General features: G+C 36.4%; 1 protein-coding gene across 1 annotated transcript in view; it reads right to left on the reverse strand.

The window, feature by feature from the left end:
• SEMA3C (semaphorin 3C) overlaps positions 1-24,230 on the reverse strand; it is a 174,772-nt gene that overhangs the window by 88,255 nt on the left and 62,287 nt on the right. Inside the window, exons 3-4 of the mRNA XM_045494620.1 lie at positions 1,897-2,057; positions 702-764 (exon numbers count right to left, since the gene is read on the reverse strand). Of these exons, the coding sequence (XP_045350576.1) occupies positions 702-764; positions 1,897-2,057 (224 nt within the window). The remainder of the gene's footprint in view (positions 1-701; positions 765-1,896; positions 2,058-24,230) is intronic.

Here is a 24,230-nt window from a genome sequence, read left to right on the forward strand (position 1 = left end):
GAGACAAGAAGATAAGATGACATACATGTTTCTTTATAAAATTAAATAACATATACATTATAGATCTGCTCCATGTATTTATAATATTCAAGAATCAGTTAATATGTCAGTTTCAGCAGATTGTAGAAATCCATACAGATTTATTTCTTAACTCTTTACATGGAATTCCACTTAAAGGTATACAATTTGTACAAATGTTGCATACTGAACATTTAATTGATGTTCATATCTGCCTTGGTTTTTGTTTCTGTGGTTATTTTTAACTAACAAAGATACCACTAATCATTGGTGATTTACGCCTCTGGAATGTGCCGGCTCACCAGTACCCTTTTGCCGAGATCTTTCTTTGGAAAAGCCTACATGGTATCTGGGAGCTTCTCCAGACACTTGCATTATCATTATTTCAACGGCCTGCTGAGAATTCTGCAGGTTGGATCCACTGGAACAGAGGTTATTGCTGAAATCCATCATGAAAAGTGTCAGAATGCAATAATGGAAGCAATGCAAAAAATTTTTACCCGGTCAGGAATTCCTAAGTTACAGTGTTTAAGAGTTCCAACTTCTTTACATTTACATTTTTTGCCATGCGTCCAGCAGAAGATTTAAAACACCAACACCCTTTGTCTTACTCTTGGCTGCACTCAAGGTACATGGATTCAAAGACCAAATATTTAAGTTTTGGGGTTTTTTTAGGCACTCACTGTGGGATCTTTGCCAGCCATTTTGCACTCTTCGACTTTGATTGTAGATGCTGGCCAGAAAACCTGCTCAGAAAGGAAAATAAAGGTTGCATAATCTCACTTGTATATATGACAGTCATCAATTACTTTATCCTAACACATTTCTTTTAGGCATTTCTATATTTATATTTCAAGATCTTTCTTCCAGTTTATGAACTCAAATTCCTAAAGATTTTATGACTCCCACCAATTTTCCTTTAACAAATGCCTTTCAATAGTATATGCCCATTTCCTAATGATATATATTAAAATAAGGTCACTAATGTATACAATAAAAGGTGTATTTCCTTCCTTCTATAGTACACTTTTCTCAACTCTTTATATCACAATGAATTTACACTTATATTGCTATTTTGGTATAATATTGTTATTGGTAAACCACACAGCCACAGCAGTAGATTTACTTAAAACAGGTCTCTAGGTACTTCAATAGCTAAAATAACTTGGACTGCATCCAAGAGATTCCCTCTCTAAAATACTCTGTTAGTGTTCTCAGTAACTGTACCCTTGGGTCAAGTCTCTGATGGTGATGATTATTGTTTTGTTTTGTTTTGTTTTGAATTTCCAGCTCATTGACCCTTGTTAAAATAATAAATTCAGAAATCTTGTTGTGACAAATTTTTAAATAACTATTTTTTATTTTTTTTACTCCAATAAAGATAAATTTATTTCCTTATTGTGAAATAGAATGATAAATATAGGTCACACTTGTTCAAAGAACAGTGTCCTTAATAACTATATTCCTTTTAATTCCTTTAAGCCTTGTTGGATTACATACAGATGACAAGGTAGATCTTCCTTTAGTCTGATCATTTTGTCAGGCTATACTGCATATCTCTCTCTCTCTCTCTCTCTCTCTCTCTCTCTCTCCACACACACACACACACACACACACACACACACACACACAAATACACACAGGAAGTATTTCTTCATTTAGCTTCAGTTTTTAGAGTGTTAAAATCTATGAAGCTAGACAGACAGAACTGACTTGATTATATTTTCAGTTCATGAAATAAGCACTAACATCCAATTATTTATTGACATGTGGCCGGTATTTTCTATAGTTCTAATGAAATACACAATTTTTTCATTGTATGTGAAATTTTTAAATAAAACAAAGTCGACATGGCCCTAATGAAAATAATTAACTTACACTCAAAGGTTCTTGACTTATATTGTTAATATTCAAGGAGAGAATGTGATCTTTGCTGCCCACATATATCCGGTCCTGATCTTCATCCATTAATAATATCCTGTAGTCTAAAGGATGGTGGGACAGGCTGAAGTGTTCAGAGGTCTTGGTTTCTCGAAGCTCTGAAATAGTGAACAGCGCAGTGAAAATAGAGTATCCTGGTTCTACGATTCTATTATTTTAATGAAAATTATTTTATATAAATATTTACTAAGAAAGTTAAGATCTATTTTCCTCCCTAAAATAATATATTAACTTTAAGATAGAATTGTGTTAGTGGATATTTTTATTTTTTGCCTCTTTGCTGAAGTAAAACATAAATAAAGCAATAAATGCAATGCTAAATTTTATGGTAATACTATTTTATTGCAAAATTATTCACATTTTGCAAGAATCCCAACTCAGTTTTATTACTGGCTATCAGCTCAAAAGTAAAAGAGATCAAACAAAAAAATATAGTAAGTGAGCAGACTGAGCAAAAAACCAAAAAACAAAAACAAAAGCATTGACAATGTGATGTCTTCTTAGCTTCTCTTGATGTTTAATGGTTATACTCAATACATTTATCACTTTAGGATTGGTATTTCCTGCTTACTCAACATAACTCTAACTAGTTTGATATTTTTTTCTATAAATTATGTGAAAACAAGCCATACCTCATTCAGAAGGCAATGCTGTTTAAATGAGAGTATGCCTATGCCTACATCAAAAAGAAAATTACAAATATTCAGATGATCTGAATTTTTAGATTTTTTACCTTAGTGATCACTGACTCATTCATGCTCATTTAACTTCTTTTACATTATGGGTAAAATATGTGCCTGTATAGCTGAACTTTGAAGACTATGGATGTACCATGAAAACTTAAAAATCAATAGTCATTATAGCAGAATCAATTTTCTTCCACTCAAAATGCTCCTTTGTACAATTTAAGACTTTCCCATTCATTTTTTCAGTTTTAAATTGTTGATAAATTTGAACCATCCAAACGATTCAGGATTGATTTGTTCTTGGGATTATGATCATAAGAGAGTGCCAACTCTAGAAAGCAGTTTGCTTGCACATTTTACTCTTTCAATGATGTACTATTTCTAAATTTTAGACATTGAATCACAAATACACTTCTAGAAATTCCCAATGGCACCTTCTAATAAGAGTTCCCAAGGAAATCAATTGAATTATTACATGTAAATGTTTGAATTTAATGAAGAGAAAGTAGTCAATAAATTCTAATATTATTACTGTTAGTATTAGTATAGTATTATCAATTTGAATTGCTATCAAAAAGATGTATGGAATTAGAACAAATAGGTACACGTTTTTCTATTTTTCTCTTTTTCTTTTAATTTAAGGAACTAGACCCCTAAAATTACTAACACACGATCACAAAACATAGTCTCTGATGCTGCGTCCATACATTGAGAGTAAAGTGTAGATTTTTTTTTCTATGTGGAAAAAAACCATTAATAAGTTATAAAAATACTTCAGAAGAGTATTGAGAAGTAAATCATGAGAGAAGATAAGAACAAAAGACATTGAAAGATGATTTAAACAAGAGACTAGATGACAGATCTGGAAACAGGAAATTGGAGATGCTGAGCGCTGTGTGGCATGCTAACCTAGTTACAATTCTAAGTTACTGAGCCTCAGTAGGTCTCAAAGACAGGTGATGCTGTTGGCAGCAGTGGTGCTGCTGGCCCAGAAACTGGAACAACTTCTTTCATGAGGAGAGCAAGGAAGAGTAGAGGGATGTCATTCAGGAAAAAAGTCAGCCCCTCAGAATGGCCAAAATGAACAAATCAGGAGACTATAGATGCTGGAGAGGATGTGGAGAAATGGGAACCCTCTTGCACTGTTGGTGGGAATGCAAACTGGTGCAGCCACTCTGGAAAATAGTGTGGAGGTTCCTCAAAAAATTAAAAATAGACCTACCCTATGACCCAGCAGTAGTACTGCTAGGAATTTACCCAAGGGATACAGGAGTACTGATGCATAGGGGCACTTGTACCCCAATGTTTATAGCAGCACTCTCAACAATAGCCAAATTATGGAAAGAGCCTAAATGTCCATCAAGTGATGAATGGATAAAGAAATTGTGGTTTATATACACAATGGAGTACTACGTGGCAACGAGAAAGAATGAAATATGGCCCTTTGTAGCAACGTGGATGGAACTGGAGAGTGTGATGTTAAGTGAAATAAGCCATACAGAGAAAGACAGATACCATATGGTTTCACTCTTATATGGATCCCGAGAAACTTAACAGAAACCCATGGGGGAGGGGAAGGAAAAAAAAAAAAAGAGGTTACAGAGGGAGACAGCCAAAGCATAAGAGACTCTTAAAAACTGAGAACAAACTGAGGGTTGATGGGGGGTGGGAGGGAGGGGAGGGTGGGTGATGGGTATTGAGGAGGGCACCTTTTGGGATGAGCACTGGGTGTTGTATGGAAACCAATTGGACAATAAACTTCATATATTGAAAAAAAATAAAAAAAATAAAAAAATTATCTGTATTTTCTCAAAACAAAACAAAACAAAACAAAAAAAGTCAGCCCCTGCTAGGTCAGAGATTCTTGGTGACACAGGGGGGAAAAATGAAAGAGCTCAGAATATGAGAGAGAATAAGGAATCCCAACAAACGTCTCTCAAAAGTTGCAAAAACAAAGATGGCCTTGATTTTGCCTAAAATTCAGGAGACATAAAGCTTGCTTTTCATCATATGGAGGAGATTCATGGCTGTACATTTTTTTATATAAAAATATCAGGAGAAATTATAGTTTGGGGTGAAGAATAGATGTTCAACATGTAGCAGTAAATAACACTCCAGTGAAATACATAGACTAAAGAAGTAAATTGTGACTGAGTTCATGGCCTCTGGGGCCCAACTGCTAGAGTCTGAATCCTAGCTCTGCCATTTCTATATATACTTGGCAGGTGCCTTTATCCCTCTGTACTCTAGTGTCTTCACGGGTAAGGTCAGAATAATAATAGTACCTACCTCATAGGGTGTTGTAAGGTTCAAGCATATATGATGCTGATATACATCAAGTGCTTAACAGAGTGTCTGTCCTATAGGGACATGGGTTGCATTATTATGACTTGGGAAAGACATCAAGTGTCAGCCAGAAAAGTAAGAAGAATAATTCCTTACACATGCAGAAAATATAGAGGACCAGATTGCCTGATTTTTATTTATTCATATATTTAATATTTCATTTTTTTCACATGGAGAATGTACTCAGATTATGTGAACAGGAGTATAAAATAATAAGTCATTTTTAAGGAAAACAGTTTGCTTGAGGGGCAGGATAATTTTGAAGTACGTGAGTCTGGAAACCTAACAGATGCTGATTAGTCCAGATATGATGCTGCTGAAGACCTGATATGCTAAGAAGGGAAAGGAAGAGTTGATGTACAGAACACTGTAAAAAAAAGGATTTGGAATAATTTTATATGAAGCTGGTCTTGGGGTAAAGGGAAGCTGTAAACTGAGAACAGGAGAAATGAACGTGCCTTTACTACTTTTGGGAGATGTGAAAGGGAAATTTCTTTGGTACAGAGATTACTTGAGTGTTGATAGATTAAATTCAAATCAAAGCAGATATGTCCCATGAACATGTAAAATTAGAATATTAACTTGCCATTAGAAATATCTAATCTTGGGGCGCCTGGGTGGCGCAGTCAGTTAAGCACCTGACTTCAGCCAGGTCACGATCTCGCGGTCCGTGAGTTTGAGCCCCGCATCAGGCTCTGGGCTGATGGCTCAGAGCCTGGAGCCTGTTTCCGATTCTGTGTCTCCCTCTCTCTCTGCCCCTCCCCCGTTCATGCTCTGTCTCTCTCTGTCCCAAAAAAAATAAATAAACGTTGAAAAAAAATTTTAAGAAATATCTAATCTGAAGGTAGAGTTTTTCAATTCTTCTCATGGATGATGTGAGTCTCTGAGAGTAGACAGCTCTGAGGAAGCCCTGAGAAGACACTCTGAGGGGAGTAAGTCTAAAGTGAAAAGCAAAACACAGAGATGCATTGACTGTTTCATCCAAAAACAGAAGCTCTGTAATTGAAACTGAAGGTGCATCATGATGTATCGGCAGCAGCGTGATACTGTGGTGGGGGTATACAACTGGGGTCAGACAGTTCTGAATTGAAATCCTAGCTTCTTCACTTATTAAGTATGTTATTTTAAGAAAACTACCTCACTTTGCCCAGTTTTGATTTCCTCATCTATAAATTAGTTATATTAATACATAGTTCACAAGATGTTTCACCAGCACACAGTAGAGGATCAGTGCGTATTCTTTTAACAGGAGACACTGTTGACCTTCCGTCTAAGAGATAATTTTCCCCTTCTTCCCTGTAGGCAGAGTTGGTCTATGCCGACCACAGTTGTCCCACCACCCCCCAGCCAGTGAGTGGTCTATATGTGACATGTGACTAGTTCTGGTCAATGAGATTTAAAGGGAAGCCTTCTGCAAGGGTGCTGGAAGAGGTTCCTTCAGTTTTAAAGACTGGCATAAAATAAGAGGTGATTTCTTTTCTGCCTCTGGACATTGGTATGTAAGGATATGATATCCGCAGCAGTTACAGCTTACCAAGAAGATTGCCAGCTGAGAATGGCAAGCAAAAATTTTTTCAAAAGGAAAAAAAAAAACCTGGATGAAGAAACGATTTGATCTCTGAAACAACCCTGGAGCTACTCAATCACTGGACTACTTCTGTTATATAAGTTAAAAAAAAATCCATACATTTTCATTTCCTGTTGTTGAAATTCTTACTGGCTCACATATCTTCCAGGTATTCATAGCCCTTACCTACCACCTTCTCACCCTTTCTATCATAGTTTGTTTAGTGCCACTACTTTCTCAAAATTTTCCTTTTTATTTTTCTTTTTCCCTTCTCGTCTTAATCTATACTGAAATAAAACTAAGAGTGTGATCTTAGCTGGAAAAACAGCCTCAACTGAATTTTATTTGCAAGAGACAAACAATGGTAGTTTTCCTCTTCATCTGTTTCATCAGAAAATAATCAATTTCTTTCATTAATTCAAATACCAGAGGGAGCAATAATTGCATTAACTTAAGACCTTTCTGGTCCAAGGATTTTATCTATTTTTCTGAGCCATAAAGCTATCTTCCAATTTAATTACCTGCCGCCCATTGACAGTTGACAGCTGTTAACCAAGGAAGATTTACTTAAGAAGTGCCCTGTTGGAAACCTAGAAGCCAAGCCTATTTTGTTTAAATGCTATTTCAATTGCTGTTACTTAGCCATAATTGAACTCTGGAGCTTGGGAAACAAAACAAAACAAAACAAAACAAAACAAAACTCTTTTTTAGAAGAAAGAGATGAGTGCAATGCATTGAGGACTTTTATCTATAACAAGAATGACTGAAGAATCAATAATTTTGGTTTAATGCAGATCCAACATAAAGGAATGATTGAATGATTTAGTCACAGATAGAGAACATGACTGATTTCATGATTTGGCTGGTGAGAGAAGTGAAGCACAATTACTGGCCTTTCATCTAAACAAGTCAAAGAGTAGCACTGTCCTATATTTCTTTAAATCTTAACAATGATGTCAACCTTTTTATAGCACTGGAGGTAGAACTAGCTGTGCTGTTTTTCAGAACATGCTCAACTGATTGAGAAGGAACGTTGGCTGAGAATATGTAGTATTAAAAAACACAGTGGCCCCACGAAGGGCAGTGCAGGTCTCTAAGTCCCTGGGAAAATCTCCTGGGAAATAGTATTAAAAAAAGAAAAAAAGAAAAAAAAAACAAAAAATGTATTGTATGCTTCTATCCTGAAATCTGTATTACTGTAGAGTTCTATGATGGAAAATTACTGTAATGCCTTCCATGCCAACGCTCCCGGAGGGAAAATTTGCAGCACAATATGCTTACCTGAAATTCATGTATTGACATGGATTATTCTTCATATAGCTGAAACTACTGTTAGCCTTGAGAATTTAACCAAGGCTAGGAGAACAATACATTCCCCCAGAATACAAACCCTAGCAATGAAAGCTTCTGGGTTCACTTGAATATAGTCAATATATTGCTGTAGCAATTACAACATAATTTAATATACTGTAATATATTCTGTCTATAAATAACACTCTATTTCTAACCATGTAAGAGCTAACTTTTGTTCTCTGCTGAGCTAGTCAGAGATCTTAACATTTCTGTGGTGACCAAGTCAATAAAAACTCATTCAAGTGCTCAGAAATGTGATCTTGGTGGAGGAGGGTGGAGAGTCTTTCTCTTTCATGAACAATACATATTTGTTAAGCTATTAAGTAGGGGAACTCATTCACTCAGAATACTACATTATCTTTGGCCTTTTATACATTACAGGTAGACAGAAGTTTACTTGATTGAAAATCAATTCCCAGGGGTCCCTCTATTAGAAACGTAAGCAGTGGTTACTTGTTAATTGGATTTAAAGTTCAGGATGTGTTATTAATTTATGTATCAATATATGTGTCAAGCCCTTATCACAGCTGACTAGACACTGCTCAAATAAGAGGACACAAATATGAAGATACCATGCCCTTACAACAATTGCAAATCTTATCTTACATTCTGTTATTCTGTTTGGTTAGCCCACCATGACCTTCTCAACATAAACCTCAGCTCTCCCCCAGGCAAAATGCACATCTACAGATTTCAAAGTAAAGCCTTAGGATATCTTTTACTTTAGAGGTATTGCTACTGACAGGATAATTTCCTCTCCAGAATGTCTTATCTCAGAAGAATTTTAAGTAGAGTGGGCTTAAATGACCCATCCTCTCCCCGAGGCTCACTATCCTGAAACTGGGTTAGAAACTGAACTCCACCTGTCCATTTAGGACAAACAGGCAGATAAAGAAAAGAGCAATGAAACTTCACCAGACTGAAAAGACAGCTCCTAATTCCTGTAGCAAAGAGAGGCTAGAAGGCATGTTGTTAAAACCACATTTGCTCAAAAATAATAGCCCCAAATAGCCACCACATGTGGTTTTACCATTAGGAATAATGGTTCTATGTGCTTTATAAATGTATTTCATTTAATTTGCATTCAAAGCCTTTGTGTTAGGCCTTAATATTATTCCTGTTCCACACATAAAGAAACCAAATTTCAGAGAATTTGAGCAATCTAACCAAGGTCACACAGTAGTGAGTAAAAGAGGCTAGAGCCAGTATTCAAAGCAAGAGGAGTCCCTTAATCCATGAATTCAATTGAATATCCTCTTGTTTTTCAAATCAGACAGACTTCAACTCTATTTGTTGGGCTTCTATTATGTGGTATACTTCTTATATTACGTTCATACACCATGAATCTGTGCAATATCAAGTGTAGTATAAGAAATGCTTCTGCCTCTCAAATTTTCTTTGCTAATCTGAGAAGCATGGCAGAGGGGGAGGGGATGGGGTGACCACACTCCAAACAACTTGAGAATGATCAAAACTTCTCAGGGATGGTGTTCTTACGAAACCAGCATAGCAAGTCTGAGAAAGGCTACATGAAAATGAGATCAGAGTCAAACATCACTTCACATAAAGGTAAAAAGTTCTAGCAAAATGCCAAATGGATGAAAGTAGGAATATGGGAAACAGTTCTATTCAGTGAGCCTGACCAGGGAAGGACAACAGTAGAGACAGAATATCTCCCAGGAGTTGTTGTCAGAGGGAAAATCAGCCAGTATACAGGAGGCTTTAAGAAGGAAAGTTATTCTAGTTTGCTCCAGACAGTCCAGTTTTTTCCAGCAAAATCATCTATAGTACCTCTTCTGCACTCTCAAAGGAGTCATAGTTTGGATGTTAAATTATATGGTCAGTCCACTTTTAAGCTCCTTCTTCTTGTCTGGCATGGTTTTCCATTACTTTCAGAACAACATCTGATGTTTTTCGTGTCCTTACCATGATCTGGTTTGAGATTAGCTCACTAGAAAACCTCAATCATCACTATTTGCCTATTTTCATTGTGTTCTCACCCTTCTGGCCTTCTTTTCATATTTTTAAACATGCCTTCCTCCTTTCTGCCTCCGGGCCTTTGTGCATGTTCTTCCTCCTACTGAAAGGATTCCTCCTGCTTTTTTTTTTTTTTTTTTTTTTTTTTTTACCTCCACTCATAACTCAAGCAGTAGTTTCAATGTAACTGAAATTGGATGCTTCATAAAGGCTGCCTTGATCCCCTAGATGAGGTCAGCTCTCCAGTCTGTTGATATTTGCTCAATTTCCCTCAGTGGTTTTCTCTTAAAGACTGCCTGGAAGATCACTTGAAACGTTCTGAAATACCATGGATTGGAGGGTGTGGGACTAGACTGTACAGCTAAAACTGCCTCTGAATCCAAGACAAAGTTCTTTGTCCATTCACATTCTACCCTTTTTCTGCTATTTTGAGTCTTATGATCTTTTAATCTTGGTGAATTAAAAATTTTGAGCATGAGCCAATAAAATGAGAAAAAGTGCTATCAAATTTCAAATATTTGGGTTTACATGATTATAATCTATTCCTATTAAAAGGTAAGGTTTATGGAGGCAAGAGGGGAGGATCGGTTTTGGAATTAGCCAACCAGAGCTGAAGTAACAGCTTTACCATTTGCTGATAAGGGGCTTGATTTTTTCCCCCTCCCCCCAATCTCTCCCTTCTACCCACCCTGACCTTAGGTCTTAAATCTACAAAATAAAAGAAGAATGAGATTATTTATTAAGGAGAATAATCTCTAATGTTCCCTGCAGCAATAAAAATGTCCATGAAAATAATTCCTTTTCCACTGTTTACAAGTATTATCTACTGTTGTACAATATCTGTAAAGCTAATGTAATCTTTCATATTACTATAAATCTGACAGGAAGAAAGGATATGTTTAAAATCCTATCTTAGAAATATGACCACAGAAATAAAACTGTGTCTCTTCTGGAAAAAATGAAACTAAACCAAAACCTAACTAAGGCTTTTCTTTCCCCTACCTAAAGCATACTCTGTTTGTGTTACACAGTTCAATCAACTGGAGAATTATACATTCTGACTTCCCTTCCTCCAAGCTCACTTGGGAGACATGAAAGCACTTTTCAGGGATGTTAGGTGTCAATCTCTGGCTCCTTGTATGGAAAGGGGCAGCTAGATTCTACCTCAGAGTATGAAGAATATACAATTGGGGAATAGCTAAAAAGTCTTGAGATTGTCTGAACTGGGAGGAACTTGTGGAAAACAGAACCAAATCTGAGGCCATTGTGGAGCTGGTGCAAGGATGTGCTGAGTCATCATTATCATAGGTGTTCCTACTGCCAGGAGGGCCTCAGCTTCAGAGTGTCCACTTGAGATGTAAACAAGGGAGATAAACTTGTGGAGGAGGAAACACTTGATCTGACACCTCCTTTCTAGAACTCTTGACACTTGCGGAAGAACTGCCTTGGGGCAAGGTGTTCAAAAGCAGAAGATGCAAGGTAGTTAGCAAAACAAAAGCAGAAACACAACAAGAGAAAGCCAAAAGAAAAAAAAAAAAAAGGAAAGGGATATAATAACAGTTGGAGAATGGTGTAAATTAGTGCGTCTCTACCTAATATACTTTCATTACAATTGTTTAAGTAGAGCTTTGGAGATATAGAAAGCATTTTTTCATGCTGTTAAGTTTCAAAAGCAGGCTATATTCAATATGAAAACAAGACTAGGAAGAACAATTTTAAAATATTAGCGCTAAAGGTCTTTGGATGGTGAGACGTAAAAGTTTAAAGACAAGAAGACAATACCTCAAACCAACGCGTGTGTAAAGGGCAGGGGTGAAGAGATGACATGGTATATTATACCAGCAAAATCTCAGAGCACACAGAATACAACAGACCCCACTACTCCACGATAATCCCCCAAGGGACTATACCAGAGCCATCATATGGAAAGACAAGTATTGAATACTTGTCTATCCTGAAATTTGAACTATTTATTGGTTTTCCACACTTCCAACAAAACTTCCTTTGGATACACTGTGGCCTTCCAGTGGGAACTTCTAGTCAGTACCCTTGGTTGTAGCAAGAGTAGTAAAGATTCCACATGCTGAGTGAGGTCTCTTGTCACATCTCACCCCCCACAAAGTTTTCTAAACCTTCGTGCCACAATTCTCTATGACACAAAGCTTACCTTTTATATAATATAGTATATTAGCTCTACACAAAATTAAAATATTTTTGAGGTATATATTTTTTCAATCATTCAGTAGACAGTAGATAAGCCAGGGCTAGGTAAAAAGATAAACATTCTTGGTCTCTCTCCTCAAAGTGGATAGTGCAGAATGGGAGGGATACAAACAGCTATGAGTACAAGAAGATGACTCAGGAAACCAAGGGAGCACTAAAGAAGGAAGGTCAAGGCTTCCTGGAAATAACAAGGAAATCTTAAACAGAAGGAAATGCTTGACCTTATTTCTTCATTCAAGAAATATTAGTCGAGCCACTTTATCTATTAAACTAATAATCACTGTGATAAATGCTAACATTTACCAATGTGTGGCTGCCACACATCAGGAGTCAGAAAAAGCCGCTGTAGGGAAGTGTCATATAAGCCATGGCCCAAGGAATAAATATAAGTTAATAAATAAACATTTTCCAGGGAATGGAAAGAGTTTGAATAGAAGTCCTGAGATGGGAGATCCAAGGATAGTAGGAAGTTTTTGGAGGTGATAAAGAAGAGGATTTGGGTGAACTTTGTTAAGCAGAAGCAAGTGGTCAACCAACATGCCAAAAAGCAAACTTCTTGAATGTCACACGAGCAACATGCAGTGATGCAAACTCCTTGTGTATCAAACCAAAGTGGCTGATTTTTCCTAAGCTGCGTAAGGTGCCAGTGGAAAAAAAGTCTGAGAAAGTGCAAGACATGATCACTTAGAAGTCTGTGGTAGGAAGATATTTCTGCTACTAAGGGGTTCTCAGAGCAAGATTATCTTCTGATATGATAGTGAGTGAATAAAGTAGAATAAAATATTTGTATAACTAAACTATAAGGTATCTTCATAGAAATAAATATGCATAGACAAAAGTCTTGGAAAATACTCAACTGGGTTAACAGTCTTCTTCATGATGTGCTCAGTTAAAAATAAGAGTCTGATAATACTGGTGGCTCAATTTAAGCCTCTGTCAGTTTGAAGCATTATAATTACTCTTTAATCGAGAATCAGGCAATGCAAACTTTCTCCACAGACCTTTATGATTTAAAAATATTCTCATCCAGGAGTCTGGTTGTACCACACCTAACTAAATGTTGAACGACACAAAGAAAGGAATACCAGTTATCACTAGCTGGGAAACAGCTCTGTATTGCCAAATTTTTTTGATCCCTAGATTCTTTCAGGATGATGGAAGACCACCCACAACTTTTAGTAAGACAGACTATTTGGACTTTAATAACCCAGCTCTCCCACCAACCAAAATTCTTGAACTCTGCTTTCACTTGATGCATTCTTAAACCCATTTTCATTTGCACACAGAAAAATATCATAAACTGTATACAATAAAATCTCAAATCTAAAGAACCAGGCTTCGTGAACAAAGAAATACAGAGATGTTTTCCTAAAAAGACAGCTATTTTATCTAAACATTATTTCATTCAGTGTGACTCACTGTTTAGCCAAATTACTGCATTTGGCTTCAAAACAAAGAAACAAGTTGGAAAAATGTAGAGGACAGTAGAGACATGTTCATTTCACTTTAAACACATTTGCCAGTCATTCAGTGCAGAAAACTTCTTTTCTCCTTTCTTCTTTATCTCTCTCCCCTGACACTGTCTAAAATACAAGGTCAGTGACTCTCAGTGCTCAGCTGCTGGAGAAGAGACTTGAAGGGAGTCCTCGGGAGCGTGCCTCTACAAAGTAATAGAGCTCCCCTTTGATTCTTTTCAAGAGAAAACACAAAGGATCTGACCACGTTTCCTGCAGCTTTGAAAAGCCTAAGACTCATCATGTATACAATGGCTTGCATATACATTGTCTATACAATTTCTCTTTTCTTCATCCTAGATTGGGAAACCGTTTTGATTCCAAATTTCACATGTTGGTATTTTGAGATGGAGTGGATGCAGCATCATTCAATCTTTCAAAAGAGAAGATTATTGTTGCACTTTTCTGCTTTTGCTCTGGAAACAAAATATTTATCATTCCTGGAGGCACTTCAAGGAGAATAGCAGAATATGGACTCAAAGCATATTTATTTTACAAAATGCTATTGCATCCATGAGCCAAGACTGTCTCTTTAATTTTCAGAGTACAAGTAAAATCTTTTTGTGGAAATAAGGCACACTTAAAAGAGGAACTGACAGGCTATGGGAAACCAAAAGTTTGACCTGAGTATTAACAGCTCACAGTCGTCTTTTTAATGGGGAGGGAAGTTTCATTCCACTGATTTACAGCCAGTTTTTCTCCTGAATCTCAAAAAGCAAAACATAGTTTACTAGGCAAAACGACAGGTGTAGCGAGTTGGGATGGTGTTATTTGAGGGATTTCACATTACACAGTTCAAGTGACTTAGCAAGATTAAGTAAAACAAGCCACTTTATGCCCTAAAACCAGAAAGTGGATAAACAGGTTTCTAGTTAGGCATTTGCCTTTGGTTTCTCTTCATCAAAGAAAAATACAAGTTGTACCTCCATAATTTTAAAGCTTTGCAAGTTTTATTACTCATAAATAATGAATGTAAGAATAACTAAGATTGTCTTTTAACGTCCTAGTGGACAATTAATTCAAGTTAGTACAATTCACGTCCAAAAATCATATTAACCTAAGACATACAGATAATTAAATGAAACTCTTTTTATGTTCTGTTTTTGTGCCTTTTTAACCAAATGCATTTCTGGAATAAAGTCTGATGTCTGAAGACAGATATATGCTCAAGTCTTGGCACTGCATCTGACTAGCTATGTGGCTTTAGGCAAGTTATTTAAATTATTGGTGCCTAAGTGCTCCCACCTGAATGATGGAAATAATACCTATCGTGTGGAACAATTATGCTAATAGGGAAAATGTGTGAAGCACCTGAAGCATGGTAGCTATCATTCATCAGTGTTAGTCTCTATTCCAAGATGAAAGTCTCCATTTTAAACAAGTTATTTGTGCACTGTCATAGCTTTCGGGCATTACTCTGCAGTTGTTTTCTGAGTTGATCCTGCTAAATAAAGTCTGTGAATTAATGTCTAATTTATATTGAAGTAAAATTTGTATACCAATAAAAGTTATAATGCTTCCAAATTCTAGCAAAAATAATTCAATAATTCTCAAATTTCAGTGCAAAAGCAAATTATTCTTTTTTTTTTTTTTTTGAGAGAGGGTGAGAGTGTGCATGCACACACACACAAGTGAGGGAGGGGCAAGGGGGAGAGAGAGAGAGAGAGAGAGAGAGAGAGAGAGACTCTTAACAGGCTCCACACTCAGCATGGAACCCAACATGGGGCATGACCCTGGGATCATGACCTAGCCAAAAATCAAGAGTCAGATGCTCAACTGACTAAGCCACCCAGATGCCCCAAAAAGCAAACGATTTTTTTTGTTTGTTATTTGCTTATTTTGAAAGAGAGCAAGGTTGAGAGAGCAAGGGAGAGGTAGAGAGAGAAACAGAGTATTGCAAGCAGGCTCCGTGTAAGTGCAGAGCCCAACGCGGGGTTTGAACCCACAAACTGTGAGATCATGACCTGAGTTGAAATCAAGAGTCAGATGCTTAACTGACTGAGTCACCCAGGAGCCCCAAATGATTTTTTTAAAAATACTTTTCTTCATCTTTTTCTAGTCTATCTCTCCTAACTTACTACTCATGCTAGCTACTACCTACTGAGAATATATGAAGTACCTATCAATTTACTAAAAAAGTGTGCACTGCCTTATTTAATCTCCACAGCAATCCTACTAACCAGGTCCTACTGTTTCCTGCATAAATATATGAAAAAATTGTGGATGAGTCTTGGGTAACTTTCCCAAGTTTTGGATGTAAGTCTGTGTGACTCAAATTCCATAGTCCACAGGCCCTCATGGAAGATGAGAACACATTCAGCTGGAGGACTTGGTCTCCTTCACTTTTCTCTTAGTAAAGAAGTGGTTTTCAAATTTTAATATACAGAAGATATATGTGAATTGCTTATTAAAAATAAAAATTCATAGGGATAAAAATAGTTCCTTCCAGAAATACTTATTCAGAGATCTGTTGAACACATCAAAATTGTGGAAAATTGCAGTACCAGGGTGATTGCCAAGGAAATTAACTAAGATCTTCCCAAGCTTGCCTCCTTCTTATGATTCAGATCTTTTTTTTTTTTTAATTTTTTTTTTCAACGTTTATTTATTTTTGGGACAGAGAGAGACAGAGCATGAACGGGGGAGGGGCAGAGAGAGAGGGAGACACAGAATCTGAAACAGGCTCCAGGCTCTGAGCCATCAGCCCAGAGCCCGACGCGGGGCTCGAACTCACGGACCGCGAGATCGTGACCTGGCTGAAGTCGGACGCTTAACCGACTGCGCCACCCAGGCGCCCCTGATTCAGATCTTAACTGGCACCTAATCTGAGGAATATCCCTGCCCGCTTTATCTAAACAATGTCCTCCCATTTTATTTTCTATGTCATAGAAAATAGAAAATAAAAATGTATTGTCTTCAAGTCCTTAATATTGTTTCTGGCCTTAAGTCTCACATTTATTCTAAATATTATGCTGTTTGGGAGAGAATTAATATCAGTATGTGACTAGCAGAATGGTTTTTGGAGTCTATGCATTTATGTGTGAATTTTTGACAAAGACAATGACTTAAAAAGCAAAAATAATTTGACAAAGAATTTAAGGTGTTCCAAAAGATGAGACTGTTTTTCTTCACAAAGCTTTGTGTGAAGATTAGAGATAATTTATACTTTGGTTCAATTCTCCTGTTTCTACAAAGAATTTGGAGGGTCTCAAAAATGCATGAGATAGACACAAGTGAGAGGCACTGAAGGGCCATGCACAACTATATCATCTGTGCAGAAAAGCTTTCTCCCTAAGTTTTGGTACTGAAGATCCCCAAGTGATATATAAATACAATACAAATCTTCAAGCTAATTATTTTAGATTCAAAACTAATTTTCCCTTAAAAGAAATGACTGTTATAAGCTGTACTAAAGTTCACAGTTTTCCCTTGCAAAAGCCCATCTGCCTAATTATCATGTTATTACTAATAATGATAATGAAGCAAATGTTTGTCCAATAATATTTTCTAAGATTTTCCATAAATAATCATTTATCTTCATTATAGTCCTATAAGTTCTGTCATGTTCAGTGTGCTCAGGGTGTCAGGGTAAACACTCTCATTGCCACATCTTTTGTGTCTTGCAAAATTACTTAATTCTTTGGAGCCTAAGTTTACTCATCTATAAAATGGGGATGATGAAATCATATATCTCATTGGTTTGTTAGGATTAATTAAGTTAATAAATTAAAGTAGTTAGAACAATTACAGGCTCATTATTTTGCTGTAGTAATATAATACAAGGCAGTAGAAGATAACTATCTTTAAAGACAGGCACAGAATGGCACAGGAATCCATCATCCAACCTATAAACCAGGATATCATTCTCAATTCCTCCCTCACAGCCAATCAATCAGTTGCTGAGTGTTGCTGATTTACCTCTAAAATGTCTCTTGAATCTATCCTTTCTTCTCTATTCCAATTACCACTCTTTAACTCTAGACACTTGTAGTGTCATCTCTGACTGGATAATTGCATGAAATAGATAATTTCTCTGCCTGCCATCAGTCTTATCCTTTGTTCAAATATTTACTGAATGTTGGGAAAACATGGGCATTATGAGGCAGTCTGTGTTCTGGATGCTACAGATACAACAACTGTGACCCTACCCTACAAATCAAGTGGAATTCTCACATCAGCTTCATGTTTCCACCTGAGTTAACTACCATCTAAAAGTTAAGCATGATGATGGCTTTTACACAGCACTCCTGTCCTACTTTAAGTCTATTCAGTGACTTCCTATTTCTAAACTGATTATTCTGAGCATGTCAGAAGCTGTGGGGGCACTTTAAGAATCTAGCAAGTCTTACAGCCTTTCTTTTCCTCAGAAATTTCCTATGCGATTATAGTCATAAAATGCTGCACACTTCGGGATGTCACTGATACCCTGGAATTCATTCAGGTATCACTCCGATGTTCAATGAGGGCGGCGGGGGTGGGAGGGTGGGGAGGAGGTGGTCCATGTACCCAGGTTATAAATGTCCTATCTAAAGGGAAAATCCCATGCCTACAAGTTTGTAAAGCAAGGTTTTTCATGACTTGACCCACTCTCTTAGCGCCTCAGCCCTAACACCTGGTATTTTCTCCTTGATCTTTTTTGTTCCTGCAGTAGAGCTACCTGTAATGTCTGAAAAACATCTTACTATGTCATGCTTATCAGCTATGTTCACACTAGTCTTCTTTGTCTTACTTGCCTGGCTAACTTTTCCATATTTTTAAGGCTTAACTAACACTATAATTTCTATGAAGTCTTTCCCAATTCTCACTTTCTCCTGTGAGAAATGAGAATGACTTACCTTTATTAATAACATACTATTTTTTCTGGCACTAAGATGTGTTTTAATTACATATATTTAATCCTTGCACTATGAGATTTGTATATAATACTTTATGTCTTATAAAGAAACTACTGTTAGAGGAGTCAAATAGGGGCTGATCCACTATAGCTAAGGAGTAGTAAAATTGGGATTGGAATCCAGAATCCAGGAAAGCTTGACTCTAAAGTTTTTTACACTTTAACACTTTGAGTACACATTCATTCTTACACATATTAGACCTAACCAGACTCATTTTCCCCCAATCTAGGCACTTCTTAAAAATTTTATTAATTATATTAGAAACTTCCAGAATGTCAACAAGGCTACCAATACTGAGCAATTTACACAGGGCTTACTGAGGGAGCAGGCAGCAGAGCCACGGTTACAAACAGCCAGGTGGCAGAGACATTTATTAGAAAGAGAATCAGTAGCAAACAACAATCTTGTTCTTAAAACCAGCCTTTTACTCTTATACATATCATCTAATTCAGCCTTAGTTTTTGCATCTGTAAATAATAGAATTGAACCAATTAATAAGATCCTTTCTAGCATTGGTCTTTTCTAAGATTTTTTAAAACGACTCTTAACCCCTATCTCAACATAGATGGAATTCTTTCCAGTTTTATCTAGAATATGCTTTTTCTTCTTTCCTGATATTATTTCCATTGCTACACATGCACCTAATCCTAGTGTCTCAGAAGCAGTTACATAATTTCTGAACAATGGTTAGACATGTGTACTTAACTAAATTTCAATTTGTATATCTCTAGTTTCCTCTGATATGATACTCAGAATAAAAACATAAATAACTTAAGTTTGTGAAAATAAATAAAAAACATTTCAAGTAATGTTTCCTTTTGGATTTAGGCTATAACTATGCCCCCTGTTTAATCTCATAATTTACTTGAAGCTCTAATTTTTGACTTAGGAAGTCATGTATTCTCTCTGTTTTTTCTTCTTGTTGTTTTTTTTCATTTGTTTTTAGGAAGCCATATATTCTCTTGACTAAAATCCTCCATCTATAAAGAGATCCCAATGCCTATCTAGTACACACTAGTGCATACAATCAATTTAAAAATTGTTATTTATTAGATGATAACTTTACTGCCTTCTTGTCTCCATACCCTGCACATAGAATAACATTCAAGGTCAGGTCATAGGTCACTGTCAAAAGTTCCTTCTCTTAATACATTTGGAAGAGAAAAAAGAAAGCCTCCATTAGATAAGTCTAAAACAACTTCTTAGTCCCAACCTTTTTACAGTTATTGATGTTTTATTCATCAAAGGATTTCTATTCTCTCAATTCCTCTGTTAAGCATATTTTTAAAAACAGGCAAAATACTCCAAGTCCAAATTTTTCTTCAAGTCAAGCATTCTTTCTTGTCATCCTTCCCTTTATCTTATTTTAATTTAGTGTTTCTTTCTAACATATCATTTATCCAGCTTATGTAGTTTATAGAAAATAGTCATTTGCATCCCATGTTTTCTTTTCACGTTTTAATCTAAGATGGATCTACTCATGATGATTTTATTGTGGAATCTAGATCAAGGAATTCTTTTTCTGGCTCTGGAATCCCCCTCTTGAAACTGAACACAATCCCTTGCAGAATAGATGATAAGATCACTCATAAATCCACTCCGGCACCTTTCCCTTACCACGTTTTACAGAAACCCACGTTTCTTAATCTAAGAGCTTTTGCTGCCTCTTTAACCCAGTATATGAATGTCATACAAAACATCATTTTGCAGATAAGTTTCTAAATTTAGCCTTAAGTATGTCTATCTAATTCCACCATGAGCAGATGATGCGTAATCTCCTACAGTTACTGTAATGCATGAAAAATAATATAAGAATAGTTATTTAGCCTTTATTTTATATCACTCATAAACAGCCTTTCCACCTAAAATTTCAAACCAGATCTAGAAGTAGCAAGACTAAATTTTACTAATGGTGGCAATTAAAGAACTATTGATGCTTTTGCTGAATAGATATGTAAAAAGAAAAATTACCATTGCTGAAAAAATACTTTTCCCTGATTTTAAAGTCTTAATATATTTTTTAAACTGATAGACTATATGTTAATTTTTATCAAGGCCTCTACTCCATGTATAACAAAAAACTGTATGCATAAAAATACATTTTCTTAAAGGGAGATGCTACTGAATATAGTGGATAATAATGTACATTTGCATAATATTTTTTCAAAGAAAAAGAAAAGAAACACTATAGATGAGGGTATAGAGTAACAGATACTCTCAACTTCAATTGGTACAAATATAAATATGTATATTGCTTCTGGAAGGCAGGTCTATTATAGATTGAAAAGTTAGACAACACCCCCTGAGAGGATAATATATAAGAGACTATCTTCATGGGCTTTGAATAGGTAGAGATTTGTTAAATACATATATATATATATATATATATATATATATATATATATACACACACACACACACACCAACAGAAAAGAATAGCGAATTGGAATACATTAAAAGTTGGAACCTCCATTTATGCAACATCGAATGTGCTAAAAAGAAAGCCTAATGGAAAAATATTTAACTCTTATAACCCACACAGTGCTGATATCCAGAATGGATAAAGAACTCCAGGAAATCAGGAAGAAAAACATAAACTATAATAAAATGTGCAATGTCTTGAAATAATTGCCTTATAATATATCCAAATGAACAAGAAACATTTGAAAAGGTATCCAAAATCATTATTTATCCAGAGGATAAAAATTAAAACTATAATGAGATACCACAGTATACCAGAATAGCTAAATCTTTTGTTTTAATAAAAAAAAATTAAGACAGTAATTCCAAAATTTGGCAAGGATATAAAACAAATGGAATTTTCATATTCTCCTGGAAGGAATATAAATTTGTAATAACCACTTTGGAAAATAATTTGGCTCTATCTGCTTCATTTGAACATATGCATACTATATGATCCACTTACTCAATTCCTATGTATGTGCCAGAACACACGTATATGAATGTTCATAGCGGCTTTATTCACAGTAGCCCCAATCCAGAAATGACATAAATGTCTATGAACAGGAAAATGGATAAATACAGTATGATATTTTCCTATAAGGCGTGGTACTCAGCAATAAAAAAAAAAAAAATGACTGAACTGGGGCACCTGGGTGGCTCAGTCAGTTGGGCATCCAACTTCGGCTCAGGTCATGATCTCCCAGTTTGTGGGTTTGAGCCCTGCGTCGGGCTCTGTGCTGACAGCTAGGAGCCTGGAGCCTGCTTCGGGTTCTGTGTCTCCCTCTCTCTCTGCCCCTCTCCACTCACACTCTGTCTGTCTGTCTGTCTCTCAAAAATAAGTAAACATTAAAAAAAAATAAAAAAGACTGAACTACTTCTACTCATAATGTCAATGACTCAAAAAAAATCAGTCAGACAAAAATAAAATATACTATATAGTTCAATTATAAAAAGCTCAAAATCAGGCAAAACTGAACAATGCTGTTAGAAGTTAGGGCACTGGTTACATTCAAGGAGAATAAGAATTGAAGGGGACAAAGGAGGACACAGATTTTTCAGTCTGGATGAAAGTATGGTTTCTTTGTGCCAAGTCACATGATAACTCATTGGTACAGAATATTTTTGCACTTTTGCTGTACCTATTTTTTTTTTAAGTTTGTTTATTTTGAGAAAGAGAGCAGAGCCTCACGCAGGGCTGGATCCCATGAACCATGGGATCATGACTTGAGCCAAAATCAAGTCAGACACTTTACCAACAGAGCCACTGAGGTGCCCCTGTACCTGTGTTTGATTTGTTGAAAATTGTATTTTAAAAAAGAAGAGGTATTTAAATCTATACATGTGTAGTTTCTGAATCAGGGTGGGTTAGTTTTTGTGTTGCTGTTGCAAATTACTATGAGCTTTGTGGTTAAAGACAACAGAAATGTCTTTTCTCAGTTTTGGAGGCCAGAAGTCCAAAATCAGTATCACCAGGCTGAAACTGAGCCATTGGCAGGACACATCCCCTCTGCATGCTATAGAAGAGACTTGTTCTTTGTCTCTTTCAGATTCTGGGGCTACTGACATTCCCCGGCTTTGAAACCACCTCACTTCAGTCTCTCCCTCTGTGGTCCCATTTCCTTCTCTTCCTCTTCGATTTCAAATTTCTCTATCACTATCTGATAAGCAAACATGTAATTGTACTTAAGTCTCACCTGGATATTACCCAGGATAATCTCCAGATCTCAAGAGTTTAAATTTGTTCATATCAGTGAAGTCAATTTTGCCATCTAGAGTCACGTTTATAGGGTCTGGGGATTAGGATGTAGCTATCTTTCAGGGAGCCCGTTGGTTAGCCTATATGTAGTGCCATTGACAGAAATCACTATCTCTGAGTTCAGAGGATAGGTAAACAACCCAGTGCTGGCATCAGCTGATTTGTTCTGGTGGATCAGGATGGAAGAGCTGCATTTTTATGGATAATGGTATCAGAACATGTAAAGAACAGGAAGTTATAGTCCAAAACGGCCACAGGGGATGCCAAGCATTAAAGGGAAAAAAAAAGTTTAGTATAATCCACTACTAAAACCAGTGTTCGCTGCATTCACACATCAAAACTGACACCAGTGAAAACGTTCATTTTAGCATGTTAAAAACATGATCGAAAGGGCAAGATCCTTGACCACTTTTGTTTGGTTGGGGTTTTTTTCCACACTTCGGAAACCCTCTGTCATCTCTAAATGCCTGAGTTTATTATTCTTACGCAGAGTTACTTAAGCTGCTAGTACAAACACAGAGCGCTGTTAGGGATGGAGCATTTCACCAGCACCCTGGCACTTTAGCGAGACTCAGGCACAATTTCTTGGAAGCAGAAGAAACTGTTTATTACATTCCCTAGACAGGTCTCTGCAAGCAACCCCGTGGAGAGTCAAGAAACTCCCATATGTCGACTCCCACATTACTATTGAATTATTGTTACATACGAAGCTTAATCCCTGACCTTATCAATGTCACTGGTACAAAATGCATATGTGTCCCCTTGGAACTGTAGCTGGTGTCACTTGTTATTCATAAAGCTCTTCAAAAGAAAAGGATATTCTTTTTTGACATCCTTTCAAAGAAAATGAAATAATTTCACTATCTTACTCTCCACAGTGAAAACTCAGGTCATTATGCATTTAAAAAAAAAACAAAAACTTTTCTCTAATACAGTATGATTACAAATTTAGACATCAGAATGATCCAGAAAAATAGGTTATGTGCTTTAAGTGAGGTTGCTGAGGTTATTCTTATAATTCTGGAAAATCATATGCTCCAGTAAAAAAAGCTGTCAAAGAAAATGATAGAAAGCCCTTCCAAGGGTTCCCATCAGTTTTCTTTGAAGTGAACTGTAGAGAAGACTCCACATGAACTGCACAAGAAGGCAGCTTATGAATCTACATGGGAAGAGGAGACTTACTTTTCTTTACTTGCTCATGCTTTGGGATAATTTTCCCTGCCATCCATTTGGGATTATTAAAGGAACAGCAAAGGAATTCCCATTAGAAAGGTCACAGACTAAAGCTGGAACCCAATTCTGGGGACCTGCTGGTGGGCCAGAAAGGAACCTTTTAGTTGTTGGATCCTGGGTGAGACCAAGGTGGTGGGGTAGAGCTCATGTGAGCAAAGTGGGAAAAAGTCACCTTGGGTTTTTCAATATTTTAATATCAGTACAGGCAAGTTGATGCTTATCAGCTGAATATCAGGCCTGCATCCGTTGTATTAATGG

Source organism: Leopardus geoffroyi, chromosome A2, assembly GCF_018350155.1.
Source record: "Leopardus geoffroyi isolate Oge1 chromosome A2, O.geoffroyi_Oge1_pat1.0, whole genome shotgun sequence".
NCBI classification, from domain to species: Eukaryota; Metazoa; Chordata; class Mammalia; order Carnivora; family Felidae; genus Leopardus; species Leopardus geoffroyi.